Below are 18,103 nucleotides of genomic sequence, written 5' to 3'. Positions count from 1 at the left end.
ACACACACACACATGAACTGGGTCCAGACCTTTACATACCAGTTGCTATTTTGATTAACATAACAAACCACCCTGAAACTTAGGAGCTCTAAATAATCCTCATTCTATTTTCTATCATGATTCTATGGGTTTATTGAACTCAGTGGTGAAGTTCTGTTGGCCTGAATTTCTCATGCAGTTGCAGTCACACGATGGCTGGGGTTGGAGTCATCTGGAGGTTTGACTAGGACCCTGATATAACTGGACTGCTCTGTCTTTCCATATGGTCTCAGGGCCTCTCCCCTCCACATGACCTCTCCACATGGTCTCTGCAGAAAGGTAGCTAGACTTTGTACATGTTGGCTCAGGGGTCACAAAAGTGATCATTGTAAGAGAAAGGAAGCAGAAACTGCCAGTAAGTCCTAAAGGCTGGATCTGGCCCCTATCTAACAAACACCACTCACAAAAATTAACTGGAAATGGGTTAAAGACTTAAATGTAAGACCTGAAACCATAAAACCCCCAGAAGAAAACACAGGGACAAGGCTTTTTGACATTGGTCTTTGTAATTATTTTATTGATGTAACACCAAAAACACAAGCAACGAAAGCAAAACTCACCATGTGGGACTATATCAAACTAAAAGCCACTGCCCAGCAAAAGAAACAATCAACAAAATGAAAAGGCAACCTACAGAGTTGGAGAAAATATTTGCAAACCATCTACCTGATAAGGCGTTAATATCCAAAAATATATAAGGAACTCATAAAACTCAACAGCAATAAAACAAATAATCAGATTTAAAAATAGGGAAATAATCTGAATAGACATTTTTCCAAAGAAGGTATACAAATGGCCAACAGGTACATGAAAAGGTGCTCAATATCACTAATCATCAGGGAAATGCAAACCAAAACCACAATGAGATGTCATCTCAAACCTGTCAGAATGGCTACTATAAAAAAGACAAGTCATAACAAATGCTGGCAAGGATGTGGAGAAAAGGGAACCCTTGTACACTATTGGTGAAATGTAAATTAGTACAACCACTTTGGAAAACAGTGTGGAGGTTCCTCAAAAAATTAAAACTAGAAATACCATATGATCCAGCAATCACGCTGGGTATATATCTGAAGGAAATGAAATTACTATCTCAAAGAGGTATCTGTACCCCCATATTCACTGCAGCATTATTTACAACAGCTAACACATAGAAACAACTTAAATGTCCGTTGACAGATGAATGGATAAAGAAACTGTAGTGTGTGTATATGTGTGTGTGTGTGTGTGCATATACACACACAGTGGAATATTATTCAGCAATAAAAAGAAGGAAACCCTGCCATTTGTGACAACATGATGGACCTTGAGGGTGTTACGCTAAGTGAAGTAAGTCAGACAGAGAAACACAGATACTGTATGATCTCACTTATATGTGGAATCTAAAAAGAGGGTAGATTGACAGTTTCCAGAGGCGCAGGGAGGAAGAATGGGCGAAGGTGGTCAGAGGGCACAAACTTCCAGTTATAAGATGAATAATTTCTGGGGATCTAATGTATGGCATGGTGACTAGAGCTAACAATACCGCATTGTATACTTGAAAGTTGCTAAGAGATTAAATCTTAAAAGTTCTCACCACACACACAAAAAAATGTAACTATGTGAGATGATGGCTGTGTTAACTAATCTTATTTTGTGGTAATCATTTCACAATATATGCACATATTAAATCATCACGTTGTACACCTTAAACTTACACAATGTTATACGTCAATTACACACCAATAAAGTTGGAAAAAATAAATGTTGAATATTGAATAAAAAAAAAAGACTGGATCTGGAACTGACACAGTATCCCTTCCACAGCATTCTACTGGTTAGCACCAGCCAGAGGCCAATGTGGCAGGGATTGCACAAGGGTACAAATACCAGATAGTGTGGTTCCTTGAGGGCCACCGTCAGAATCGAGTTACCATAGAGAGCCAAAAAATAACACCACTTACTTCATGATTATTAAAATCCTAATCTTGGGTTTTGTTTTTTATGCCTATATATTGCAATCCAGTGGGCAAACCTGAGTTAGACTATCACATTCACTCAACCAGCAACTAAATTTTCCAAAGAATAAATATAACCATAATTCACAGCTGCTGAGTTAACAGGTTCTATCCCCATTCTAGGCCAAAGAAAGTTCTAAAATAAATTCTTGAAAATTCATTCTCACACATTTTTCAGGACTCCATGTGAGAGTCCACATGTGCTTCAAAAATCAATTTTGAAGTTGTTTGAGGGAATTCCCTGGCAGTCCAGGGGTTGGGACTCCATGCTTTCACTGCAGGGGGCCTGGGTTCGATCCCTGGTCGGGGAACTAAGATCCCAAAGCCAAGTGGCATGGCCAAAAATAAAATAAAAGAAAAATTATAAAAAGAAAAAAATAAAGTTGCTTGATGATCAAAGTGGAATTGACAATGAACCATGGTGGAATGATAAGAAAGATATTTTGGAATAAACTTCTGGAAGTTCATCCAAATGTTAAACCTATCTGATAAAAGATAAGAAGCAAAAGACCCAATGTGAATCAACTTGGTTAAAATTAAAACACAATTTCACCATATTATATGATGCAATCATTGAGGGCTGGTCAGAAGAGACAAGGACTGGCAGGTGGGGTTGGGCAGATTTCACAGGTCAAGTCAGGCAAGACGTGAGGTACTGAGAGGTTAGCTAACTAGGCAGGGGTGAACTCATTATGTTCCGCCTATGGTGATTTTTTTTCTGTTCTCTAAATGTACTAACTTCTGAGTTGACTCAGAACTCTTTCTGCTATGATCTGAATGTTTGTGTCCCCCCAAAATCCACATGTTGAAATCCTACTGCCCAATATGATGGTATCTGGAAGTGAGACCTTTGGGAGATAATTAGGTCATGAGGGTGGAGCTCTCATGGATGGGATTTGTGACCTTATAAGAAGAGACCCCAGGGAGCCTTAGTACCTTCCATCATGTGAGAATACAAGAAGTCTGTGACCTGGAAGAGGGCCCTTACAGAATCATGCTGGCACTCTAATTTTGGACTTCCAGCATCCAGAATTTTAAGGAATAAATTTTTTTTTCTTTATAAGCCACCCAGTCTGTGGTATTAAGTTATAGCAGCCCAAATGGACAAAGACACTTTCCCCAGTGATTTCCTTTGTCTGGAATGCTAACCCCTTGCCCCATCCAGTGACTCAGCTTAATGCCACTGAATTTGAAAACAAATTTGACAAACTCCTAGCAATCACAGTGACATACCATTTTGCACTCACTAATTTGGCCAAAATTGAAAGTTCTGTAAAATTCAAATGATAGCAAGAATTTGAACCAATGGAAACCTTACACACTCTGGTGGGACTATAAGTTGATACAACCACTTTGGGGAAGAATATTAGATTATCATGTAAAAGTTGAACATTTGCATTCCCTGTGATGCAGCCACTCTCTTCCAGGTATATTCCCTAAAGAAACTCTTATACACATGCACCAAGAGGCAGGTACATGGACATTTATAGCAGCATTTGATATAATAGTGGAAAGGTAAAAACAAGTGAAGTGTCCAGTAACAGGAGAAGGGATGACAACATTCTGGTATATTCATATAATAGAGTCCTATACATCAGGGAAAAAAAAGAACTGTAAGTACCCATACCAACATGAATGGAAGTCACAAGCAATTTTGAGTGAATAAGTCACAGAAGAAATGTAAAATATCTTTCCATTTTTATATACTTAAAAATTAAGCAAAACTGGACTTCCCTGGTGGCACAATGGTTAAGACTCCACGCTCCCAATGCAGGGGCCCAGGTTCGATCTCTGGTCAGGGAACTAGATCCCACATGCATGCTGTAACTTAGAGTTCACATGCCACAACTAAGGAGCCTGCTGGCCGCAACTAAGGAGCACACATGCTGCAACTAAGGAGCACGCCTGTCACAACTAAGACCTAGCACAACCAAATAAATTTTTTTAAAAAATTAAGCAAAACTAAGGACACTTACTTCTGGGATAAAACATTAATGAAAATCAAAGGAATAAAAAAAGTCAGGCTCTAAGGGCAGCGAGGCAGGAGTATAGGGACACACTGGGAAACTCAATGGCACTGATGGTGTTCTTAAGTTAATGGGTTCATGAGTATTCATGTTATTATTTTGCTTCATGATTTATATATATGTATACGTATATATATATGTGTGTATGTATATATATATAACCTAGATTCCTTTGTATGTAATTTCCTAATGAAACTTTTTATATTTCCTGTTTATATTCCCAGGTTATTTTCAAAACATCCTGGCTCTCCCACGAACTGGCTTTGGGAACTTGGGCACGCTACTTAGCCATTCTGAGCCTCAGCAGGCTCATCTGTAAGATGAAGATAATGCAATGATAATGCCTACCAAGCTGGCCACCAGGAGGATCGCTGTAGGAATTCCTTGCCTGGTACCTGATAGTGCTAATAAGTACCAGCTCCTCTGAGGAACACTGCATTCAGAGGAGCAAATTCTCCAGCCTGAACCAGTTGTAAAGATTTAGGGAAAGGAGTCAGTCTTCCTTGATTTGGAACTCATATTTTCTCCAGGTGTCCTTCCCACTTCTCCCTCACCCCTGGAGGGAAGAATATCTCTGATCATTAACGCTCTTTTCAAATGAAACTTTAATCTCCAAAGCACTTGTGTTCCTTGCCCACAGGATGGCAGAACAGGCAAAGAACAGTGAAAGGGATACTGATCTGTCAAGATCTCCTCTGGAGGATGCTCAAGACAGAAAGTAATGAATTACCAGTTCATTAATGTCAGTCACCGAATAAAGTGAGACCCGACAGGTAGTTGAGATCAAAACGGCTTCTTGCCTTTATGTGGCAGTAACTAGAGCACATGAACAGGCATATGAGATTTCAAAACCAACAAGACATAATTTCTAGTCCTGCAGATGCTTCCTCCTCCGAGTTCTCACCTGAGGTCTCATGCATATTTACGTAGGTGTTTGTGAAGGCTTTTGAGGGCACACATGTGGACATGTGTCGTGAGTGTGTGCAGGTGAGAACACAAATGCATTCGCACTGGCAGAGAAGTCTTGCGGGTAAACATAGGGGCATAAAGAGGGAAAGCTGATAACAGCCTTCTCACCAGAAATGTTCAGGTCTGCAATGACGCGGTGTGCTGCTAAATGCTGGGAGGAGGGGACTTCCCTGGTGGTCCAGTGGGTAAGACTCCTTGCTCCCAAAGCAGGGGGCCCGGGCTTGACCCCTACTCGGGGAACTAGATCCCACATGCATGCCGCAACTAGGAGTCCGCATGCTGCAGCTAAGAGCCCGCATGCAGCAGCGAAGATCCCATGTGCCACAACTAAGACCTGGAACAGCCTAAATAAATAAATATTTTTAAAAATGCTGGGAGGGGGAAATTTGAAATTCCAGTCAACGCTGGCCTCAGCCTCATCACACCTTAGCAGCAGGTCCTGTGCCACAGAGGTGTGGCTAGGGGCTGCTGTCCTGAGACCAAGCATGTTGGGCCTGCTTTTGACCCACTGATCTTAATTAATGGCTCGGGAACCCCCTGTGGTATTATCCTATTGTTCACACACATGCCACACCAATTCATATTAGCTAGAACTCTTGTGGTTGCAAATGACATAAGCCCAATTCCAATTGGCAAAACAAAAGAGGGACTACAGTTGATGCTTGACCAACGTGGGGTTAGGAGCAGCGATTCTCGATTCTCCCTGCAGTTGAAAACTTTACCGTTGACCCTCCATATCCACAGCTCCACATCCTGGGATTTATTGGGAAAAAAATCCACACGTAAGTAGACCCACGCAGTTCAAGCCTATGTTGTTCAAGGGTCAAGTGTATATGGATGCATATAATCAAGCCACCAAAAAGGCAGGGATGCAGATGGCCTAGGGAACAACTGGAATTGTGACCCTCCTTGGAAAACACTCTCCATCTTTCGTCTATGTTTCTCTTTATGTCAGTTTTATTCTTTCCAGTTAGCTTAGTCCTATCAACAGGGGCCATGGTACAGGCAACTTTGAATTCATATCCAGTGGTGGTAAAGGAACTTCTTAGCCCAAATTGTTTGAAAAAACTTGGTGAAGACCTCTGGTTCGCCTGTCCTGAGCCACATAGCCAACTATAAACCAACCACTATGGCCAGAGATAGAAAATGATTACTGGTCTAGCCTGAGCCACATGCCCACCCTTGTGGCCAATGGGGAGCGATTCTATAATTGCTACCCCTTTTCAGGACCAGGCTGAGGTGGGGAGAAGTGGTTTTCCAAAATAATGGATTTCCCGTTCCAAGCAGATAAAACAACTCATCATGCTCGTGAGAAAAAAGAATGGGTGCAAAGTTCTACGTACATCCATAAGATGGACTCTATTGATTATTTTGTTCACATCTTCTACCTCCTCAATAATTCGGTGTCCATTTCATTTGTCTTGTACTGAGAGTAGTGTATTAAAGTCTCCTTTATTCCTATGCCTCTATCTATGTTTCCTTGTATCTCCTCTACTTTTTGTTCCATAGGTAGATGCTAGATTTGATTGGCAGCCATTCACTTTCCTTTCTTGGGCTCTTCTGCTGCCCTTTCTGGCCCCCATCCTCAAATTTCCTCCAGTCCCTGCTTTCTGCTTTTAATGTCACAGGTATTATCTGCTTGTCTGCTTTGCTCACTCTCTAAAGGTGGACACTACATCCAATAGTAATGGTAAGCGAATAGTAATAGCTAACATTTCTTGATCACTTAAGTGCTAGGTACTGTGCTAAGTGCATTATCTAATGTAATCCTCACTGTAACCCGAGTTCAGAAACTTCTATTATTATTCCCCTTTTACAGATGATGAACCTAAGGCACAGAAACATTAATTTGCCCAAGGGTCACCACGATGGTAAATGGTAGAGCCAGGATTTTAACCCAGTCTGGCTCCAGACTATGCTCTGTAATGTATGTAAATGCACAGAAAAGGAAGTCAAAGGACACACACCGGAACTCAGGCCATTACCTGAGGAGAGCGGAATGGGATGGAGGAGGGGAAGCGGTCAATGGGGTTGGTCATGCTTTGCCCTGTAAATGTTTACATTTGACTGTCTTACAAGGAACTCATTCAGGTATTAGTGGTGTGATTATTTTTTTATTGTGGTAAAAGATACATAACCTAAAATTTACCATTTTAACCCTTTTCGAGTATATAAGTCAGTGGCATTAAATGCATTCACACTGGCATTAAATACACTCACAACAGAACCATCCATCTCCAGAACTTTTCTATCATCCCAAACTGAAACTCGGTACCTATTAAACAATAACTTCACATCCTCCCTTCTGCCCAGGCCCTTTCTATTTCTATGAATTTGACTATTCTAGGTACCTCATGTAAGTGTAACCATACATTATTTGGCCTTTTGTGACTGGCTTATTTCTTAGCGTAACTGTCTGCGAGGTTCATTCATGTTGTAGCACGTCTCAGAATTTAATCCCTTTTAAGGGTGAATAATATTCCATTGTATGTATATACTACATTTTGTTTATCTGTTCATCTGTTGATGGGCATGTGGGTTGTGTCCACCTTTGAGCTCTTGTGAATAATGCTGCCATGAACATGAGTATACATGTAGTTGTGCAATTTTCTAAAACCCTGAAAATCAATACTTACAGAATGATCCCATTCATATTTAGTATGTGGGTGTATGCATCATGCACTTGGTACGTATGTAAATGTGTAGAGAAAGGTCTGCGAGATGCCCATAAAACGTTTGTGTCATTGCCTCTAGAATGGGAAAAGAATGGGGTCGTGAAGGAAAAGACTCTGTAACTTTTTATTCTGTATATTTCTATATTTTTTTATTTTTTATAATAAAAATAGATTAAAGTATTCCTTATGCAATTTTAAAATGCAATGAAAGATGCAGGCATCTTGGCAGGCTATAGGTAAGGAATATTTAGAGCAATTTTCAAGGGGTCAGAAGAACTGAAGGGATAAAGGAAAGCTGAAATACCTTTGTGTGATTTGAAATTTTTATAAGGCACATATATGATTTTTTTAATTAGAAAAAATCGGATGGGAAAAATAAATCGAAGGCACGCGGTGGAACTGCAGTGGTAATTGAGGCCCAGAGGAGGGCAGTAGAAAGCCATGAGGCGGAAACCCCGGAAAAGTTCCTCCCTCTCACCTGGAAAAGGGCCAAGGATTCAAACTTGCCTGAGTGGGAGCTAGGACAAGCTCAGGTACTACCAATTCCAATGGGAATGGTGCTGGCCAGACTCTTGGAGCAAGACAATCAGATAAAAGGGGAGAAATCAGAAAAGTGGCGACGGTTCAGCTCTAGAGAGGTAAGGGGAGAGAAAGCAGGAAGAGGCGTTCTTCACAGAGGATCATCAAACAGGAGCGCAGGAGCAGAGACTTGGGCAGAAGACCTAGAGACATTTCTAGGAGTCTTGGGTACACAGCCCTGTTTAGAAGCACCGGCTGAGTCTTTGGACCCTGCCCTTCTGGGTTTTAAAGTAGACAAGGATAAGGATGGCCCTGCAGGCTGAAGACTCAGAGTTGGGATTAGGGGGAGGCAAGTGTAGGGTCAGATCCTGTCTTTATTTAAAATATTTGCTATTTTAGGGCTTCCCTGGTGGCGCAGTGGTTAAGAATCCGTCTGCCAATGCAGGGGACACAGGTTCGAGCCCTGGTCCAGGAAGATCCCACATGCTGCAGAGCAACTAAGCCCATGTGCCACAACTACTGAGCCTGCGCTCTAGAGCCCACGAGCCACAACTACTGAGCCCACACACCACATCTACTGAAGCCCGCGAGCTCTAGAGCCCGTGCTCTGCAACAAGAGAAGCCACTGCAATGAGAAGCCCGTGCACCGCAGTGAAGTGTAGCCCCTGCTCGCCGCAACTAGAGAAAGCCCGCACACAGCAACGAAGACCCAACACAGCCAAAAATAATAAATAAATTAAAAAATTATATTTGCTATTTTGTACATCATGGACATTTTGTGCATTCATTTTAATTTTTAAAATATTACATGAAAATATTATTTATCTTGATTACTGAGTGTTTGGGCACCCGTTAAATTTTGTGCCAGAGGCAAGTGCCTCTCTGAGCCTCAGCATAGTTCTGGCACAAAGAAACACAATAACAACAAATCTGAAGCAACAAATGGGATTTTAAAGTACATCTATTATGCACAATTTTGATCAAAATTGTACCCCAGAATTTTTGAGTAAAATGAATTTCTAACATGCTAGGCATGTGAGCTTACAAATAAAAGAAAATCATATAAATCTATGTTAAAGCAAAAAAAAGTACAGTATAGCTTTTGTATCTATTGTGAATATGAAGTTAATGATAAATTAATTTCGAAGCTATTTCTGAAATTATCAGCTCTAACATATTGTTTATCATTTATCCATCACTAGGGAAAAAACTGATTTTAAAAAGGGTTGATAGGGGACTTCCCTGGTGGTGCAGTGGTTAAGAATCTGCCTGCCGGTGCAGGGAACACGGGTTCGAGCCCTGGTCCAGGAAGATCCCACATGCTACAGAGTAACTAAACCCGCGCCACAACTACTGAGCCTGTGCTCTAGAGCCCATGAGCCACAACTATTGAGCCCACATGCCACAACTACTGAAGCCCACGCGCCTAGAGCACATGCTCTGCAACAAGAGAAGCCATCGCAATGAGAAGCCCTCGCACTGCAACGAAGAGCAGCCCCTGCTCGCCGGAACTAGAGAAAGCCCGTGCGCAGCAACGAAGACCCAACATAGCCAAAAATTAATTAATTATTTTTTTTAAAAAGGGTTGACCGATATTCTTTTACTTTATAAGCATCAAATTAAGATTATTTGATTCAAAAAGCAATAAAGGGCTTCCCTGGTGGCGCAGTGGTTGAGAGTCCGCCTGCCGATGCAGGGGACGTGGGTTCGTGCCCCGGTCCAGGAAGATCCCACATACCGCGGAGCGGCTGGGCCCGTGAGCCATGGCCGCTGAGCCTGCGCGTCCGGGAGAGAGCCAGACTCCGGAGAGTCTGCAACGGGAGAGGCCACAACAGTGAGAGGCCCGCGTACCGCAAAAAAAAAAAAAAAAAAAAAAAGCAATAAAGTAACTTTAAAAAACAATTTTTTTCCTAGCTTTATTGAGATACAATTGACATATAACATTGTGTAAAAATGGCATTTTCTGATCTTTATACAGTTAAAAGGTATTTGAAGAGCAGGATTATTTAGAGTTTCAGGGTAAAAGTGAATTTTATTTTCCAAAGAATATTTAGTTTTGTTCTATTCCAATGGTCCCAAAAGGATGATTTCGAAGGCTGCTACCCTTACAGGCTTACCCTTTCATCTTTTTTCTATTCATTTTAAAGATGAGGAAACAGACTTAAAGAAAGGCCCTTAGCACACAACCCTTTTATAAGGGTTACCCCGCTTACCCACTCCAACTTTGTTTCCAGCTAGCCCCTCCCCAGAGTCTTCATTTTGGCCACATGGAAATGAAGTTCCCTCAACCACGCTTCACACGTATTGAAGCCTGTGCAATGCAGTGTTCTTTCCCTTCCTATTTGGGTTCAAGGAATTCCTACCCACATTTAAAAACAAATGAATTAAAAACCCCACCTCAGCTCAAGGGTCATCTCCAGGAGTCCCCACTTTGAACAGATACTCCTTTTGTGTGCTCTTGTGGCACTGTACCCTGCGACATCACAGCCTGCAAGTCATTACACAGCTTAGTGATTGGTTATTTACGTGTCTCTCTCTCCCATTAGATTTCAAACTCCTTGAAGGCAGGGACTGTGTCTATTTGAATGCTCGTGCTTAACGCAAAGCACATAGGGTAAAGGGAAAGTCACACAGACACCCAACACATTTTCGTTGAAGGAATTAATCATCCTTGCTACCTCTCTCCCCTTCATGCCCCATGGCCTACCCTTCATCAAGTCCTACCCACCATCAAAATATTCCTCAAATTCGTCAATTTTTCTCCATCTTTATCACTACTACCCTGCTTCAAGCCACCATCCTCTATCACCTGGACCTATGTAACAACCTTCTAATTGTCTCACCTACTTTCTTCTACTCATGCCCCGCCAATCTATTCCCCATACAACAGCCAGGGTGGTTTTTCTAAAATGCAGATCTTACCAGGTTATTCTCTAGCCAGAAAGTCTTCAGTGGTACCCCGTTATTCGTAGAATAAAGTCCAACTTTATGCACGTAGTTTGACCTACAAGGCCCAAACTTCTTTAGTCTCAACTCTTACCTTTTTTGCTATCTCTAACTTGCTGCTCTCCCTTTCACCACAGGGCGTTTGCACATGTGTCTCCTCCACCTAGGACATTCTTATCTTTCTTCTTCTCATAATTCACTGCTATTCATCTTTCAGAACCCAGCCCCAGTATTGCTTCCTCAGGAAAACTTCCTCTGACCCTCCTGATGAAATCAAACCTGTTATTTGTGGCTCTCCTAGCACCTTTATAATATCTATCACTGCTTATTTTCGTTTAATGTCTTTCCCCCACCCCATTAGTCTCTCCCACTGAAAGCCCAGTGGCACATAAGAAGCCCTCAGTAAATATTTCAGAATGACTTACTGGTGATGCAACACAAAACTGAAAGAGCCAGTCCATTTGGGGAAATGCACTGTGTTTTCGCCATTGCCACAGAACCCTGTTACCACGCAGGCCTCTCCAGGGAAATTTCCTGCAAATAGGCTGCCCTTGTTCATATGTGGTGCTGAAACTAGGGCAGGCAGAGGACAGGCTGAACAAAGGGAGACCGGAGCATCTACTAAGCAAAGGTTTCGTCGTTCCCTTGCTTTAGGGGCCTAGGCTTCAGAGCTCTGAGATGAGTCAGCTGCTTGAACAGTATGTACTGGTCCATTCATTATAGAGCCATATATGACTGTTAGGGAAAATTCTTCAAAAAATTGAATGCTGTTATGTAGTATCCCTGATTAACATTTACTTCCCAAGTAGTATTCATCATGATGATTAATTTTTTAACTTAATAAACACATCATCTGCCATAGAAACAGCTTTATCATTAAAGGGAAACATTTTTCTCTTAAGCCAGAAAAAGGGCAAAATGCCCAATCACATCACATCAGATAGTTTCTTCAGTCCTTCCATTCTCCACAGCATCTATTCCAAAACCTTCCCCACTGTCCTCAAACCGCTAACCCTCAACAAAGGATGACTTCCCCTCTTCATTCACTAGGAAAACAGAAGCATTCAGATAGAAATTCTTCAAATCCCTCCCCCCAAGCCTTTTATTCCCATCCCCATGCCCATCCTGCATGGCTCTGTATCCAATTCCGACTTTTTGATCTGCACTTGTACCCACTGGGAGGGTAACTATGGCATTCTTCATTGCTCCCAAAGAGCCTGGCTCTATCATTTATCCTCACTCTTTTCTGTGGCTTCAATATCTTCCCCCATACTAGTTCTTTCCCATCAGCTTTTAATTGAGAAGTTCTTTTCCTTCTCACAAAATGTCCTCCCCAGGTCCACCATCCCCCTCTAGAAAGCACCCTATTTTCCCCCTTTGCAGTCATACTTGAAAGAATTGTCTACACTGGCTGACTCCACTTCCTCAGCTTCAGTTACTCGTCAACCCATTGAAATCTGGCCTCCGTCTCTGCCTTGCCACTGAAACAGTGCTCTTGCCTAAATCACTAGTGACCTTTCTGTTATTAAATCCATTTTAACTTCTTTTCAGTCCTTATCTGTCTCAGATATTTAGCAGTATTTGTCACTGCCACTACTCCCAGTGCCTTGAAAAACTCTCTTACCATGGTTTCTAGGACCTCACACTTTCCTGGTTTTCCTCCCTACCTCTCTGGCACTTCTGGATTTTCTTTGCTAGATCAGGCTCCTTTACTAAATTTCTAAATGTTGGGATTCCTCTGGGTTTGGTCCTGGGCACACTGCCCGCTCTACCTTCTCTCCTTGGGTTGATCTCATCCATTCCTATGGGTTTCAGTTAGCTTCTAGACTGGGTTTCTGACTTAGATACAGGAATTGAATTCAGGCAATTTGTAAACTTGAATGGATAAAAAACATTTTTATTTTCACCAATCTCTAATGAAAATTTAGTATTTCTCCCAATTATGAATGTAAGCAACAAACCACAGTAGTATATAACCTGTGCCTGTGACTTTGTCAGTATTAGAAATCATATCTATTTTCATATATTACAGTTGTTGCAGATACCGCAAAATATTGTTTATGCTTATCATTTCAGTGTACAGTAGTTATTAGATCCACTGCCAGATCTCTTTATTTAGTGAATCAGTAATTACATATATTACTACATCACAATTTTTGTATTTGATAACTCTATTTCAGTATAATCCATTTCCTTTGTAACCCTATACATTTCATTTTGTACGTTTAAAAATATCATTCTGAGATGGGCTCCACAGGCTTCCCCAGACTGCCAATGGCACAAAAAGCATAAAGAAGCCCTGTTCTAGATGCTGATGACTTCCAGCCTAAATCATCTTCTGAACTCTAACTGGTTTCTGGATATGTGTACTTGAATATCTCATGAGAACCTTAAGTTCAACATGACCCAGACTGATCTCATCAACTTCTACTACTCCCATTCTCCTCAAAGCTGCAGCTTCTCCTGTGTCCTCTGTCTCAATGAACAGGGCCAAGAGCTACTCAGTTGTCCAAGCCAGACTTCTGATCTGTCCTCGACTCTTCCCTTTCCTTCACTCTAACAATCAATCAAGAACCAAATCATGTCTATTCAACTGCTTTATTATTTCTAAAAATTCACCCATTTATCTCATCCTCAATACCTCAATTTCGGTAACCATCTTTTCTCTTTCTCCGTAAGTGGTCTCCCCACAAACAGACAGAGCTCCCCTCTAATCCATTCTCTCCAATCATTGTTAAAATGATCTTTCTCTCCCCAAACACTGTGCTTAGTCTTAATACAGCCCACTTCACACTATCTTGTAATTACTTGAATTCTCTACTTGAATATAAATTCCAGGAGCGCAAGAATTTTTATCTTGCTTATTTTAGGATCTGCAGCATTAAGCATGCTGTCTGGCATATAGGAATACTCTATGTTTGTTGAATAAATGAATGATTGGACTGAGCTTCAGCCTGATGGTTAATAGCAGCTCAATAAAAAGGTTGAGGGACTACTCAAAATCTTAATTTTACTAAGAAAAAAATCCTAAAAACTTATACCCCAAGACGATTTAACCTCTATAACACAGAAGACTACGACAAGGCTGCAAGGTGCCTCCTTAACATTTAATAAGGAAAAATAGTTCTTCAATAGCTAGAGCTATCCCAGTTTCTCTACCTTCTCTAAGTACTTCCCTCTGTGCTTAATAATGTCTCAGACTTCTTGATTCAAATCTGATAGAATATTTGATGTAAAGGAGAAATAAATGATTAAAAGTCATTTGATAATATTTGTACACAGAAGCTCATGCCTCCCCATGGTGAGATTATGCTGTCAGAATATGACACAGAATGATAATGTCATAAACCCCTAGAACAAGCTGAACCATATCAAATCCAAGTAGTTTCCTTGGTAGAAGAAGCATTTGAACAAGGCCCTGGACATGAATCTTTTTATTTATGTCCTACTTTTACCCATTTGGACAAATACTTGTTTAAATACAAACCAAAGTGATGAACCGTCTACTACAGGTTATGTGCTTAACCTTAAAACTTAGAAATTATGATCTATTATATTATGCATTCAAGCATTTAATTAGGCAAGCTAGCTGTGTTTAAGAAATCTGCTGTTTCTTGGATGTTACTATTAGTAGGTCTTCAAGAATTTCTAGGACAACACCTAAGAGCTTTACTTCTGTGTAAAAATTCCAAGCAACATAGAAGCATAAAGAGTACAGACATGTTGCCCCCTTTCACTCCCCTTCCCCACCCAATCCACCACCCCCCACCACACCCCCCACCAGCCAAACGAGAAAATGCTATGTGAATGAATGTGGCATGGTACCTAAGACACAGTAGGTTTCAAGAAGGGCTTTTTCTTTTTTTTTTTTTCTTTCTTTTTTTTTTTTTTGCGGTACGCGGGCCTCTCACTGTTGTGGCCTCTCCCGTTGTGGAGCACAGGCTCTGGACGCGCAGGCTCAGCGGCCATGGCTCACGGGCCCAGCCGCTCCACAGCATGTGGGATCTTCCCGGACCGGGGCACGAACCCGCGTCCCCTGCATCGGCAGGCGGACTCTCAACCACTGCACCACCAGGGAAGCCCGAGAAGGGCTTTTTCTTGTCCTATCCCTTTTCCCACCGTACACATTCACATATACATTAACACTCAAGTGCATTCACACATGCAAGACATACACACACACTCAAAAACCTAGGTAATGGGTCGAGCAAGCCATGATGCAGGGGTAACCCAAGTAATTATACTCATTAGCCGGAGATACCTCCCAGATTTGGCTTCTAGACTGTGGCTGGGGACCTGATAGAGGGAAGAAAATAACAGTGGGACACTTATCATGCTTAAAAAAATAATTGAAGAAGAGATTTGACTTTGACCTACAGTGACAAACAGCATCAAAGTGGAAGGAAACTTGGTTACCTGACACATTTTCTGGTGATACAATCTCTTTGACAGGAGCCAAGCACCGTGAATCAATGGAGACCAAACTGGACAATTTTAGGAGACATCTACTCATTATCATAATTGGTGTTATGATCATAGCTTTTGTTTATACCTGTTTTTGCTTTCTCCATTATTACTGTATGAGCGATGATGCCCCCAAAGCAGGAACGTAAGTTTTACACCTTTGAATTAAGAATGCAAGGGGTGTGTGTGTGTGTGTGTGTGTGTGTGTGTGTGTATACATGTAGGAGTTTTCGTTGTTTTTATGGTTAGTTAATGTTAACTTTAGACTTCAAAAGAGCTACCAACATCTTGTGGGTGGATACCTTCACTTAAATGATATCAGCTCAAATTATTTCAAGTACATTACCAACTTTAGCCAAAGCTGTCCCTTATTCAGGGTTCAGCTGAGCCCCAGGCTGCTAATTTCATTATAAATTGAGTCTAGGAAAAGAGGAAATGACTATCTGAATAAGACAGAATGAAAAAGGGGAGAGAGAAGGCACTGGGTCTCTGCATTCCAAAGACAATAAAACATTTTGGATAATCTACCGTTTTAAGATATAATAACATGAAAAATGATTAACTGTGTTCAGTGATCTCAGTCCCTGGCTTTCATATAGGAGGATCAGGCTGGCCCTGATATACTAGTTCCCTAAAAATTTCCCAGTCCAAGGACTGATGACTGAACTATACCAGTGCTCCATTCCTTTGGTTTTAGAGGAATATTGTGAATATAAATATGCATGGAGAGAAAATCTGATGGTGTAAATATGATAGGAAAACAATGAATTTGGTCTAAAGAGTGTTTTTTTTATACGTGAGAAGTTGTGACATTTGTGCCTCAGTTGCATATCAACTTGTGACTTTTTTATAAAAAGTTTAATTTCTGGAATAAATAAAATTATCTCTCTCCCTCTCAACAGTAGACTTGAAACAATTTTGTGTCATTCCATACGCAGACTATATGGTTATGAACTGTGGTTGAAACAGTAAAATTAAGAAAAAGGAAAAGCATTCAACATATGTTCATATCTGTAACCTGAGTCATGGCTTTCACCACACTCCAATTCTTACTGTGTTCAATTTTCCTGCTAGAGCCAAAAAAAGACCAGAAGTCTAAAATGACACAATAGCCTGTGTTTTCTGGTGATAGCAATAGTACTCTTTTGATTTAAATTGTCATACTCCAAATTTTCTATATTTTCAGGGTCAAGAAAGAAGGTGTAATGGCTAAGTCATCCAGGTCATCCAAAATATTATTCGGTGACTCCAAGACAGTTAGTCTGTGCAGTCCAGAAAAACAATCCATGCTGTCCGGTATAGACAAGCTATCTGGGCTCTCAAGTCCAGGAAAGGCATCTGCACCATCCAGCACAGAAAAGTTAATCAGACCTTTGAGTCAAGAGAAGTCATCCCACCAGGAAAAGTCACATAGAAACACAGTCTAGAAAAGGCACGTAAGCAGGCTCATGCCCATTAGCTAGTCAATCAAGTCAGTTCATCCTATCCCAATAAGGCCAACAGGCCACCTTGGCTAGCCAGTCTACAATATCTGGTCAGGCCAACCAAAACTCCTTGTTCACCCTATCCACAAAATCAAAGCTTGCCCAAGCCATCCAGTTTACAGAAACTCACCAAACGCCACAGACATCCTATTCTAAAGAGGTCAGTTAGTGCAGGTAGGGCAGACGTATTATCTAGGCCTCAACCAGTCAAGTCTTGTCTATGCTACAAGGAAAAATGCCTTGTTTGCAGAGCTGCTTCTGAGTTTTTCGTCAATAATATTTCAGAGGCGAAGAAGAAGAATACTCAAAACCCACCTTTTCCACGTGAACTGAAGCCTTTTTCCAAGTCCTTTCATAAGATAGATTCCAGACACAATGCACTCTGTGGCAATGCGAATGACAGTCATATGATGACAGACTACAGTGATGGTGACAGTGACAAGGAGATAACCATTATCTGCAACATAAAATGCAAGGAAGTCATCTATAAAACCACCCATGAAATAATTAAGGGCTCAATAAAAATTAAAACCACCCATGAAGAAGCAAACTTACACCAACTGTTTTATGCTCACCGTCCTTTAAGACCCTGATAGAGGGAAAATCCTCTTGGGATCACTACTGAGGTTAGACCTATCCATCTTAGAGGCAATTTACTTGAAAAATAGTAATTAAATGCATGACATAACAAATGATTTTATTGTAATTATTATTGCATTTTAGAGGCATAAAGCTCTTTTGAGGTATCTTATTTAGATCTGGTCGCTTGGATGGGAACCATAAACACACACACATAAATATAGAAAGGAATTGCAAGATGGGTACCCTGGACTCCTTTTTCCCTTGGATTAGCCCTCAATTGAAGTCTCAACCCAATTAACCTTATTTTTTTCATGTTTACATACAGTCCTCACAGTTTAAGACTGTCTTTCTGTAGTGCCCAGTGCTTGGTGGAAATGGCTCTGTGTGCTTGCTTCTGGCTG

General features: G+C 41.1%; 1 protein-coding gene across 1 annotated transcript; it reads left to right on the top strand.

Annotated features, from left to right (window-relative positions):
- The first annotated feature begins 14,557 nt into the window (after positions 1–14,557).
- On the top strand, positions 14,558–17,713 carry CXHXorf66 (chromosome X CXorf66 homolog). The gene is given in 4 exon segments (XM_030844672.1): positions 14,558–14,684; positions 15,625–15,781; positions 16,823–17,049; positions 17,052–17,713. Coding segments are annotated over 4 exon segments (1,134 nt in total). The 5' UTR covers positions 14,558–14,596.
- The last annotated feature ends 390 nt before the right edge of the window (positions 17,714–18,103 follow it).

This window comes from Globicephala melas, chromosome X, assembly GCF_963455315.2.
Source record: "Globicephala melas chromosome X, mGloMel1.2, whole genome shotgun sequence".
Taxonomy (NCBI): Eukaryota; Metazoa; Chordata; class Mammalia; order Artiodactyla; family Delphinidae; genus Globicephala; species Globicephala melas.
The sequence above is the reverse complement of the archived record's forward strand: the minus strand, read 5'-3'. Positions and strand labels throughout refer to the sequence as shown.